At 40.7% G+C, this 11,061-nt stretch overlaps 1 protein-coding gene across 4 annotated transcripts in view; it reads right to left on the bottom strand.

Moving 5' to 3' along the window:
- Positions 1-817: 817 nt before the first annotated feature.
- mink1 (misshapen-like kinase 1) overlaps positions 818-11,061 on the bottom strand; it is a 32,517-nt gene continuing 22,273 nt past the window's right edge. For all 4 annotated transcript variants that reach the window (XM_039617861.1, XM_039617860.1, XM_031752492.2 and 1 more), the window contains 11 exons: positions 10,899-11,016; positions 8,969-9,085; positions 8,592-8,703; positions 8,239-8,388; positions 8,013-8,156; positions 7,286-7,420; positions 7,050-7,150; positions 6,774-6,923; positions 6,539-6,698; positions 6,318-6,457; positions 818-6,057 (listed from right to left, as the gene is read on the bottom strand). In XM_039617861.1, coding sequence (XP_039473795.1) covers positions 5,974-6,057; positions 6,318-6,457; positions 6,539-6,698; positions 6,774-6,923; positions 7,050-7,150; positions 7,286-7,420; positions 8,013-8,156; positions 8,239-8,388; positions 8,592-8,703; positions 8,969-9,085; positions 10,899-11,016 — 1,411 coding nt within the window. In that variant the 3' untranslated portion in view covers positions 818-5,973. The remainder of the gene's footprint in view (positions 6,058-6,317; positions 6,458-6,538; positions 6,699-6,773; positions 6,924-7,049; positions 7,151-7,285; positions 7,421-8,012; positions 8,157-8,238; positions 8,389-8,591; positions 8,704-8,968; positions 9,086-10,898; positions 11,017-11,061) is intronic.

Raw genomic sequence — 11,061 nt, 5'->3', positions numbered from 1 at the left:
GATGCAAACGGCCTCCACAGTCACCAGATCTCAGTCCAACAGAGCACCGTGGGGATGTGGTGAAACGGAGATTCACATCATGGACAAATCTACAGCAGCTGTGTGACGCTATCATGTCAGTAAGAACCAAAATCTGTTTCCTGCATCTTGTGGAATCTATGCCAAGAAGTAAAGTAGCTTTGAAGGCAAAAAGGGGTCAAGACCCCCAAATAGTGAGGTGTAGCTAATAGCGTGGTCAGTAAGTGTAGTGTTAAAAGTCAAAGCTGGCACACAGCAAACTTGGTTATCTGCTTAATTAGACATATGTGGCAGCAAGCTGAACCTTCAGTCTCCAAAGAAATTTTATGTTGAATGCCGATGCACGTCATATCTTTTCCACTAACTCATTGTTAACAGACTTTAGGTAGAAACAGTGAATTACATGTCTGGCGGATGTTTTTGTCTTTAGGCACCGGGGGGTGCTGCAGCTCATTCTGCATCTCTGACTCAGAAAATGAGGACTGTGCACCAAAAACGAATCTTGAAGAAAATTTGTTAAATCTATTTACAAGTTGGGCTATGAAGACTGAGTAGTGCCTTTGTTAAGTGGACCCTGCACAGTTGCTTCGTAGTAACAAAGGAGGAGTGACAGGAACATGAAGTCCAGGCAGACTTTTAGCACCATGATGTGGCTGAACACTGAAGTACATCTCACTCTGTTCACTGCTGTTGTGTTATACGAAACCGATGTCAACTGCAGCCCTCGCTGCGATAATAATATAATTCACTAATGGGCATTTGTTGCGGTGCAAAGAAAAACAATTCAAACAGACTCAAATGCGATCAAGGTATTTTATTTTTCAAACAATCTGTATTAAGACATGAATTCATTCAACACAATCTTGAAAGTTTAAAGTTTAGTCTATGAAATACAATCTGGAGTTAATCTCTCACAAGGAACACAGACGCGCGCGCACACTAAAACACTGCAAAGATGTCTTTCTAAAAAACAAACCAAAAAGTTATTGAAAAAGAACAGGAGATATTGTGTTTCTGTCCAAAGAGCCACGTCGATGTAGAGCTCCCCATGTTTTGGCCTCACTCCCCAACTACAGCTGCTAATCCAGTCACACGGGATTGATTAGAAATATAAGTTATAAGAGAAGAGTGCATCATGAGATGATTATCTATCAGCCATTTATCGATACGTAAGAGTTCATAAAGGCAGTTTTTGGATTACATCAAGCGTCCCAGCATGTGATTGTGTTAAACCGACATTTTTTTGTGTATGTGTGATTACAAACAAAAGCGAAAGCACAGAATGACACACAAACCAGCCTATGTTAAGTGTGCCGAAGGCCACTGGAGAATCACGACCTGCAAGTCACACTCGCATGGACAATTTTGAAACTCTTCAAACGCTTGTATTGCTTTAAATTAAAAAAGGAAGAAAGAAAGAAAGACAATCCTCCACACCTACACCTCAAGAGTCAAATCACACAAATTCAGCGGTCAAATCTGTCCAAGCTTACGGCCAGACTGACGCAAATCTTCCCAGGAAACTAATGAGCTGTGAGGTTCAGGTCTTTTAATGGCCGTTGGCACAAAATGAAATAGCACTTTCACATCTTAAGGTGCATTTAGGGAAATCAACAACCATAACCACTCCTCCGTCTTCCAGACCGCAACACCATTAGAAGAATTTCTGCTGCACGAAATGAGGCAACAAGCTGAGTGTTTGGGAGTGACGCTCTCGGTCGGGTTGGCGACAAACGTTTGTCAAAAGGCTTTCATGGTTAACGTTAATAATTTAGCTGCAGTGCTCTCCAGAAAACCTGCCAGCACAAACCATGCAGTTAAAATGACGAGAGTTAAGTGTGATGCTATGGCTTTTTGCTTTTGTTTACATGGAAGTGATCATTTTTTTTGTATGCAGGATATTTCATGTGACTGCGAATGGAGTACATTATGGAAGTTATGTGTTTAAAAGAGGGGAAACGCACTGATTTCACACATCAAAGCTTTGCACACACTCAAGCTTGAGCTCTCCTACAATTCGGATGATTTTCATCTTTTTCATAAGGTGTCCGTCATGCTATACGTGTGAAGTAGGCAGATTCATGTTTGACACTTCAGAATTAATAGAGATCTTTTTATTTCCAGGCATGCATCCACCATCCTGTACACTGAATTTCCCACAATTACACACTGCAATTTCAGTTAAAGATTCAGGTGTGCAAAAATGTAGTCTCATGCAAGAATTGTTGTTGGCCTTCAGCCCCGAGCAGCACGACCCGACATCACACGAAGCACCTACTGACACCAAAAACAGACTCTGACGTGTAAAATCAGTGGAATTACTTTTTATACTTTATGAAAACTAAAGATTATTGGCTCGTTTGTGGTGTGTGAAGAGCCGATGACCCCACACCACAGACTATTGGGCTCCTAACATCAGTGTAGTTCAGTCTTCATGATCAGTGCGATCATCTCCTGAGAATATTATCAGCCTGTCACCCCCCCCGTAGGCCATTTACACCAGAGGGCAGATCCAACAACAGGCTGCGAGTCACCTCAAGTGTCTGAATCCCAGCCACATCCGACTCCCCTGCTAACAACAGACATGTATGTTTCTGTCTGGATAGATTTTCAAGACTGTCCACATACACACACAGTTGTCTCCTGCTTGGCTATAACAACTCCTAATTACACCCGGACTAGTTTAACGAATGACAGAATGAAAGAGGGGAATATTTGGGGGAGGGGGGCAAATAAAATATCCCATCTGTCCGTTAGACTCGGGTATAGCTTTGATCTCTCGGCCTTAAAATACATTGTGCTTAGATTAATAGAGCGGTACACACTTTCATATAAATACAAATCTGTCTTATAGATGTACATTCACTTTTTATTTCTCAATATAGACTCATTTACATATTTTATAAAATAGGCTTCTCAGAATAAGTCACGCTACTCTCCCCACTACAACATTACACAATCAACATGTTAAAGAAGCGCTTAGATCACCTGTGCAGAATGAACCTACATTTTTAGGAGCAGACATCACTCACACACATACACACACATACACACACAGTTTAACTTGATGTGTGCACATTAAGTTTTGTTTTTTTCCTCTACATACTCATGGCTTTACTCTATGCTGGCTCCTGCTGTGAGTAGATCCTCAACATGTTACACTGGATTAACTGGACATATATTAACTTATCTGTTATTGCAATTCTCTCAATAGATTCTTGTCTGCTGATTATTTGAAGTTAGAATATATGTTGCCCAAAAAATAAAACAGAAAGAAAGAAGGAACAAAGAAAAGAGAAAAAGCATTTCAAGTCCATTTAAGAGATAATATGGATTTTACTTAAGTGCACTTAACTGGCACAGGACATTAATCTTGACGGGGGAGCAAATATAATTGTGCCTCTTCTTCATGTGATTTCAGTAAAGAGATTTTTGGGGGTGGGAGCGAGGGGGCGGGCATACAGGGTTGGGGAGCGGGCTCACAACCCTTCCAAAAAGCATCTCACCTTCCCGAGTCCAAGGCACTGCTTTAACTGTAAACATGGCAGATTGATAAAAAATAAGGATTTGATCATAAAAAGCACGAGTGCCAGAGCTCCTGGACGATTGTAGTTGTAGACGTTTGAAAAGTAGGTCATGGCACATAAAAGATACTTAGGAATAAAAACACATTCGCTTAAGGGGAAAACAACTTTGATACAGTACTATATAATCTATTTCAATGGCTTACATGCACACCAAAGTATCCGCGTGAGATATACTTGTAAATGTATGTTTGCTGAAGGTGCTTTCCATGCCCATTTATCTCATACTCTCAGAAAATTAACCACCTATTTATAGAACTTTCGATTAAACGCTCTGTCCTGAATGTACACTGCAGTCTTGATAGCTTTCTTCGGTTTTTAATGAATAAAATATATCTCCTTAGCTTAAAGAGCAGGCTTTAACCTTCCTACAGATCACTGGCTAAGATTCAGTTTATGATTCTTATAATATTTACATAATAGCTCTGATGTACAAGTTGTTGAAAAAACAGGACATTTTCACGGCAACCACGCTAAACGTCCACCTCTGGCTGTGCAGTGAACCAAGTGACTCACTGAACAAAAAGCTCCATTCATCAAGCCTCTTCCTGATAAGGCTGCCTCATGCTTGTACCGTAGTGTTTGGTGTAGAGGAACAACCAACCTCTCGCTTAAGCAGCTTCCTGAAGTTTAAATCCCCTTTAAAAAAAAAAAAGAAAAAAAAAAAAAAGGGAAATTCCTGTGCGCTATTAACAAAATCTAACCTATGCAAAGGAAACAGAGAATCATACCATAACACCACTAGCTCACATTTTGGATTGGTATATTGAAAGCAAAATATCGGTTAGTGATCTGTAGGAATAGTTTCTTGGTCAGCATCCATAAGCTCCTCTTTCCCTTTGGCCTTGCGTCAAACCTCTGCTGCAAAATATATACGGTGAACTTTGGCAGAATGTACAGATATAAAATATATTAAGTCTCGTGAGTTTCAGCTGTGCTCTCCAAAGTGCCTGATGAGATGGAGCCCTCTGTGATACAGCAGAGTCCCCGTTAATCAAATCTTTCTACTGGCCCAGGACAAATATGACTTCTATCACACACAGAGGGCAGTTCTACCGCAATTGCCTGGACAAACACTTCTCACGAAAAAAAATCCACACTAACAAAATAGTCTAAGAACTAAAATATAATACAGTAGAGTAGATCAGAGTGGTAGGAAGGTGGCAAACCCTCCTCCCGTGTCTCACTAACATCCTCCTCCTCCTGACAAATCTCCCGTCCCCTCTCTCTCCCCTTCAGAGTTGCCGTCATACTCCAACACTGCTAGCCAAATATATGAACTCCCCTGCTCAAAACACTCCACGAGAATAGTATATATTGCAATATAATGGCAACGTAATTACAGTAAAATTAAAAATACCAGTAGGCTAATACCAATACAGAATCACTACATATAAATATCAAATTTGTGTAGTTTTGAAAATCTATGGAAACAAAAAAGTTTAGATACAAGCCTGATGAGACATACAATTAATGGTTTCGCCTAAACTACAAAAAGGCAAAGCAGGAAGTTTTCACTGTACTCCTTCTGAGTACCGTATAGTATGGAGACTTCTGATTGGTCATTCAAAGTGAATTTATTCTGTTATTGAAGGATTTTAGGTTTACTTGCCAGTGATTAAGAACTGAACCATAATTTGGTTTAGTCAGAGAAACAAAGTAAGAGTTCCTCTAACTGTCTACTGTAGATTTTAAAAAAAAGAAGAAGAAAAAAAAAATTTAAACAAGCTACTTCGCCGGACTTTGTCCCTTTGTAATATGTTTGTAATAATTCTTTGAGCCTCCCTGAATCTGTAGAAGCCTCAAAATAACCGGGGGCCACGAGCCGTTGCAAGTGTTTATCGTCTCACGTTGGCTATGCAAGAGGCCTGCAAATGATTCGGATCCAAGTCTAAGGTGCTATCTATTTACAGCTTCATTTTGATATATACTATTAGTAAATAATGCCTTCCTCAAAAGTACTGGAGAACCATCAAGGAATGTTAACATACTTCACAATTAGGAACTAAATATTTACGACTGAACACGGGTCCACAAAGAAAAGGAAATCAAGACAAGAATATATACAGTACAAATTAATAGATGGTATCAACATATGAAGCTCATCGGCTGTTTTTCACGGTATCCTCGAGGGAGAATGTTTTCAGGGGGTCACGGTTGAAACTGCATCTTAAGGAGTGTAAGTTGGAATGGATTTTAAGATTGTTTTTGTATGTATGTGTGTGTGTGGTGTGTGTGCGCGTCTCTTTGGACTATGAGCGCTTGAGTGTGAGCTTGCTGGAGAGAAAAGAGAGAGTGATGTTCACATTTGGTGCATGCGTTAGCGCAAATTTCGGATGCACTTCCTTCTTCGATCCCTGCTGGGGTCCTTTCACCAGTTCATGATGCAGTTCCTGTTCAACGTCATGAAGTACACCTGGCTGCTGCCTCCAGACCGCACTGATGCGAAAAACACCTGAGGATAGACACAATCGAGATGCATGTTATTCCTTTTAAAGATGTTACCATCAAGCTGCACCGATTCACATATAAATACCTCTTTGTGTATCTCATGAGCTTTGGGGTTCTGGTGAAGAGATTACTTTCTTTCAGGGTAGCTGCACACCTCTGCAATCAGTGGCTAAGCTAAGCTAATCAGCTGCAGGCTCTGTGTTTATACTTTGCATGCAGACACAAAAGGCAGAGTTGGCCTTCTACAAGTGTTTCTATGTTTACCTTGTCATTTCTCTCGCAAAGGAACTTCAGCCGCTGAGCTCTTTTGTGCATAAAAACACCGTCCAAGTGGCCAGTCTCCACAGAGCGGATCTCAATGGCCTTTTCTCCCCAACCCATGATCTGGTTTGAGCAGATATGAGCTGCAGAGCACAGTGTAAGGTTAGGACCGGATTAACCAGTTACAGTCTTTACAATTCAGTGCTGCTTGGTTTGACCCGTACCAACAGATGTAGGCATCTCGCCCCACTGCAGGACAACGTCCTTTATTATGCGCCCATATGTGTTGACGTAGACGCCCTCGTCCTCGTAGCACAGCAGCATCTCCATGCCGTCTGAGCTGGGCAGGAACACGATTGCGTGTGGTGTCACTTGGCTCTGGATCTGTTTGAGATAGAAACCTGGAGGGATGAGCTACTGTCTGCTTTATATATTACAAATCGTTGCCATAAAACTTACGTGAACGGGAATATAAATATCATAGTTGTTTCCAGAGTCCACATCGATGGCGTGGAAGCCAGCGCAAGATCCATAGATGACCTTCAACCTCTGGCCTTCCTCCACTGTCAAGTCGACCAAGACAGGCCTGTGTGGCAAATCTGAAAAAGACTGGTTTAAAGGGGTGGAGGGTGATAGGACGCAGAAAGGGAGAATGAGAAGATAATCAACTTGAAGCCGCTTCTGGTTGACTGCCCTTGCATAACTAATCGAGCTCATACGAAAGGGGAGACTTACCTTGAAGGCCATGAATTTGTGATAAGGTTTGGGCGCCCAAGCATAAACTTCCACCGCATTCTTCAAAGCAATCACCAGGAACTTTATCCTCTCGTATTTCACTAGACAGAACAAGCACAAGGCCATCTGACATCAGACACTTGTAATTAATAATTTACTGTGCCAAATGCATTCATCACCAATTTCTCGGGAGTTTAATAAACACCAGGGATAAAAAGCCATCATCTGTCACTCACCCACTTTGTAGTGTACACAGCCCTCCATCTCTCCCACTGTGGTCCAACCCTGCTTCTTTTCTACCTCAGGATCATTGTGGAGGATCTTATTCCTCAGCCATGCCAGGTAGTAGACACGCACTTTGTTTTTCTTGCCTTAATAGATGCACAAAGAGAAAGATCAATTATAAATCTGACTACATTATAGTAATTATTTAAGTGCATTTATATAATGTGGTTACATTATTTTTTATCCTGCAATTAAAGGTCGGGAAATGGCAAAAATGGATTTCATATGAAAATATTATTTTTTTCCCCATGATATTACCGTCCAACTTAAATGTCCCTTTCCTGCTGTACATACTAATCCCTCTAGAAGGGATGATGGAAGCGAAGGTATGATTTTTAATTGTGACACTAATGGCACAATTATAAATGCACATGTTTTTCAGCCACAGCAACACAGTCCTCTCTCAATCTACTTGCCTTTTTTGACTTTGGCCTCACAGAAATGAAATTAAAGTTGAAGGTCATTGTTTTTGACACAGCAGAGGAGATTCACAACATATGACACAGCTGTCAGTACAGTGAGTGAATAAAAAAGCAGCGAGAGACAGCTTTGTAGGGGTTAACAGCCACCTTTTGTTATTCTTTTTCAAATGTAGAAAGAGGCTTGCTTATCATCTCATGACCAAAGGACAGACAAACTTAACCAGCTGCAGCAACAGCAGTGGGCAGCAGTTGTGACCTGATATGGTGATGAGCAGGTTGAGGCCCTCCAGGACGTCCATCTGCTGGAACCTGCGTGAGTTGATGAGGGGGTACACCTTGCCCTGACCACTACGATCCAGTAGCTTCAAACCATTCTCCGTGCCTACCAAAAGGTTCACACCTAAAGACACACCACACAAACAATTCAGTAAGAGTGTTTGCATTTTGCATTGATATTTTTTCATTAATAAATCGGTTCTTACCCCAAAGTGCAGCACACAGGATCTCAGAGTTGAACCTCTTCTTATACTTGCGAATCTCTGGTGTGTCATTAGGAGGGCGTGTGTTGGTGGGATTGACATTCACCATGGATCCTTTCCTCACTTCCATCTTCAGCTGATCAAACCTGGAACCTACACATAGAAGCAGCAATGGGAATGGCTTATTTGAAGAGGGAAAACACAAACCAGTACAAAATACATATATACTAATGTTTCAATAATCCTATTTTAAATCAACATTACATCCATTATCAAGTCATCAGACTTATTTTTGTACATAAAGGAAAAGTATTCTAATGCAAAAACAAGGTTAAGGTAGTGAATATTTCACTCACCACTGACAGATATGTTATCGCCTGTACCTCCTGGTGACTGGTACATTCCCAGATCCACAAAGGTAGTGAAAGAGGATTTGCCAGATGCCTTAACCAAACCTCTGGACTGATACTGGGAGAACAGGATGTGTGTGTTAGTTGTATATTCTTGTTTAAGTCTACATTTCTTCTGAAAATGTATTTTTCTTCCATCTCCAAGTGTTTTAAGTCCCTATGTGGCATCAAAACAGCTTTAAGAGCTGCACTACTGGTAATTGTAAATGCATTCAGTTATGGGTGAACTTGGTGACTGATCTAATGGTAAATGTGGAACACATCAGGAGGGAGGGGGAGAGGAGGAATTTAGGGCTGATATACTTAGCATCAGTAACACTTACATCGTAAACAGAGTCCTTCCCAGGAGAGGAGTGAGTGGCTGAGTCAGTGGGGGAGTGAGAGGGCTGCACCACATCTGGCAAGTTAGTGTATCCGTTATGGCTGCGCTTCTCTGGGGTCTTTCAGATGAAATAAAAACAAAACAAACACACAGAATTATTAAATATTACATAATGATATGACAGACTCAGATTAGGATAATCTGCTGCACCAATTACTCAGAAACATTTAGCACATAAAGTGACTCTGACTTTGAAAAGTTACTTTAAATGTTTAACACTGTAACGATCAGTAATGGACCTTGTGCAGTTTTCTGTCTCCATTATCTGAACGACCCCAAAATCATTATCTGACTTGTAAAGGTTCTGTCATGCACAACCACTGGATGCTTTCCCAGTCGAATTTCTTTCAGGAAAAACTGAACATGCACAAGCTGTTTTAAAGCCACATTAAGGAAAAATGAGCAACAAAGAAAACAAAAGTCTAAACTGACAGGAACCTACATGCACATGCAAATTACATAAAAGCTACTCATTAAATACAAATTTATCATAAACCTTTTCACAAGTTTATGATAAATTAAACCCTATATGTCCTCAAAACCGATATCTTGCACATACTTGGGAATAAATGAATGAATGAAGGATCTCATCTGCACGCTGCTATAAAATGTGATCCTGTCAAGATAATATTTGACGTGCTCAGCCAGGCTGGAGGACTGTCACTGTTCTAATGTGTCGCAGAGGGATGTGGTGCTGACACTGGAAATGGTTTTAGGATTTGCATTAAAAACGGAAAGCATTCGCACTGTATACGTAAAACCAATCAACATTCTTCCTCTGTGTGCTCAGTGTGTTATGTATGTCATTTTAGCACTAATGGCAGACTATTTAATAGCACCATATACTTCCCTGGTGATCATTAGTATCCCCTCAGACGGTATAAAACATGGACGCAGCTTCCAGGTCAGAAAAATGAAGCCAATGCAGAAGTTCCTTAACCCTGCATTCATTCTGAAGGCTACCAGATGGTGATAATTGTGGTTGCAAAAAGACCTTCTGGCCTACAGAAGCATATGTGAAATCAGCATTATCTGGACCTCTGTAAACCTTCCTCATGAGTTAACGATGAGCTGTTTTGGGTCATACTGAATAAAACATTAAGTCTAGTTTGTAAATCTTTGTCCCACTATGTCTCAAAAAGGAGAATTATCTGGGATAGACTCATTTCACTCAAGTCATCCCTCCCTTCCTCCTCATCACATCCTTTTTTTCTTTTCTTTTTTTTTTTTCTTTTTTTTAACCGAAATGGAGACTATAGAAACGCTACCCTCGAGGCTTCAAAACACAACATTATGCACAAAACTACTGCACTTCGTTAAAAGTGACAACTCATTATGAGCCGGCTGGAAGACATATGCTGTCATGGCTGTCTCTCAAAAACAATCAAGACATTTGACAATCTAACTCGGGCTGGCTAAAGGCTGTCTTCAGGCAACATAGACACTAAAATAAAAGGAGTTAAAAGAAAAGAATAATTAAAGTTACTAACAACAGCTGTGCAATACAGAAGTTGTGGTTTCACAACCTCGCAGTCCACTGATACGCCACACAGTGCTGTACGTGTTCCGGTTTCTGATTCACTTGCGAGTGCTTGTTAAGCACTGGTGCAAAATGTGGAATCTTCTTTGCTTTCAGTGCATTGATGAAATCTGAAAGCTGCCACCATATTTATTTGTGCATGTACAATGACTCCACATTACATAATGTCTTCTTTATTTGTATACACTGTATATATAAAAAAGTATAACACCGTTGAAGTGGACCAGAGGCTCTTGTCTTCCTGCTTTACAATATTCTGTGACAGAAACTGTGTTGATTTCTCCGTGAACTCAATGCATTTTAAGCATCATTACATATACAGATGACTCACCCTCTGTACCAGCATGGTCTGATCCCCATAGCCTCCAGCTTGCTCTCCTTCTCCTGCCTCGCCCTCATCTTCATGAACCACCATGGTGTTGACTGAATCAGTGTCTGCATCTCTGTGGCTGAAATCAAAAAGGATGTAGGATGCTGATTTTACACAAGCAGGT

Source organism: Oreochromis aureus, linkage group 10, assembly GCF_013358895.1.
Source record: "Oreochromis aureus strain Israel breed Guangdong linkage group 10, ZZ_aureus, whole genome shotgun sequence".
NCBI classification, from domain to species: domain Eukaryota; kingdom Metazoa; phylum Chordata; class Actinopteri; order Cichliformes; family Cichlidae; genus Oreochromis; species Oreochromis aureus.
Note: the sequence above shows the minus strand (reverse complement) of the source record. Positions and strands in the feature narration are given on the sequence as shown.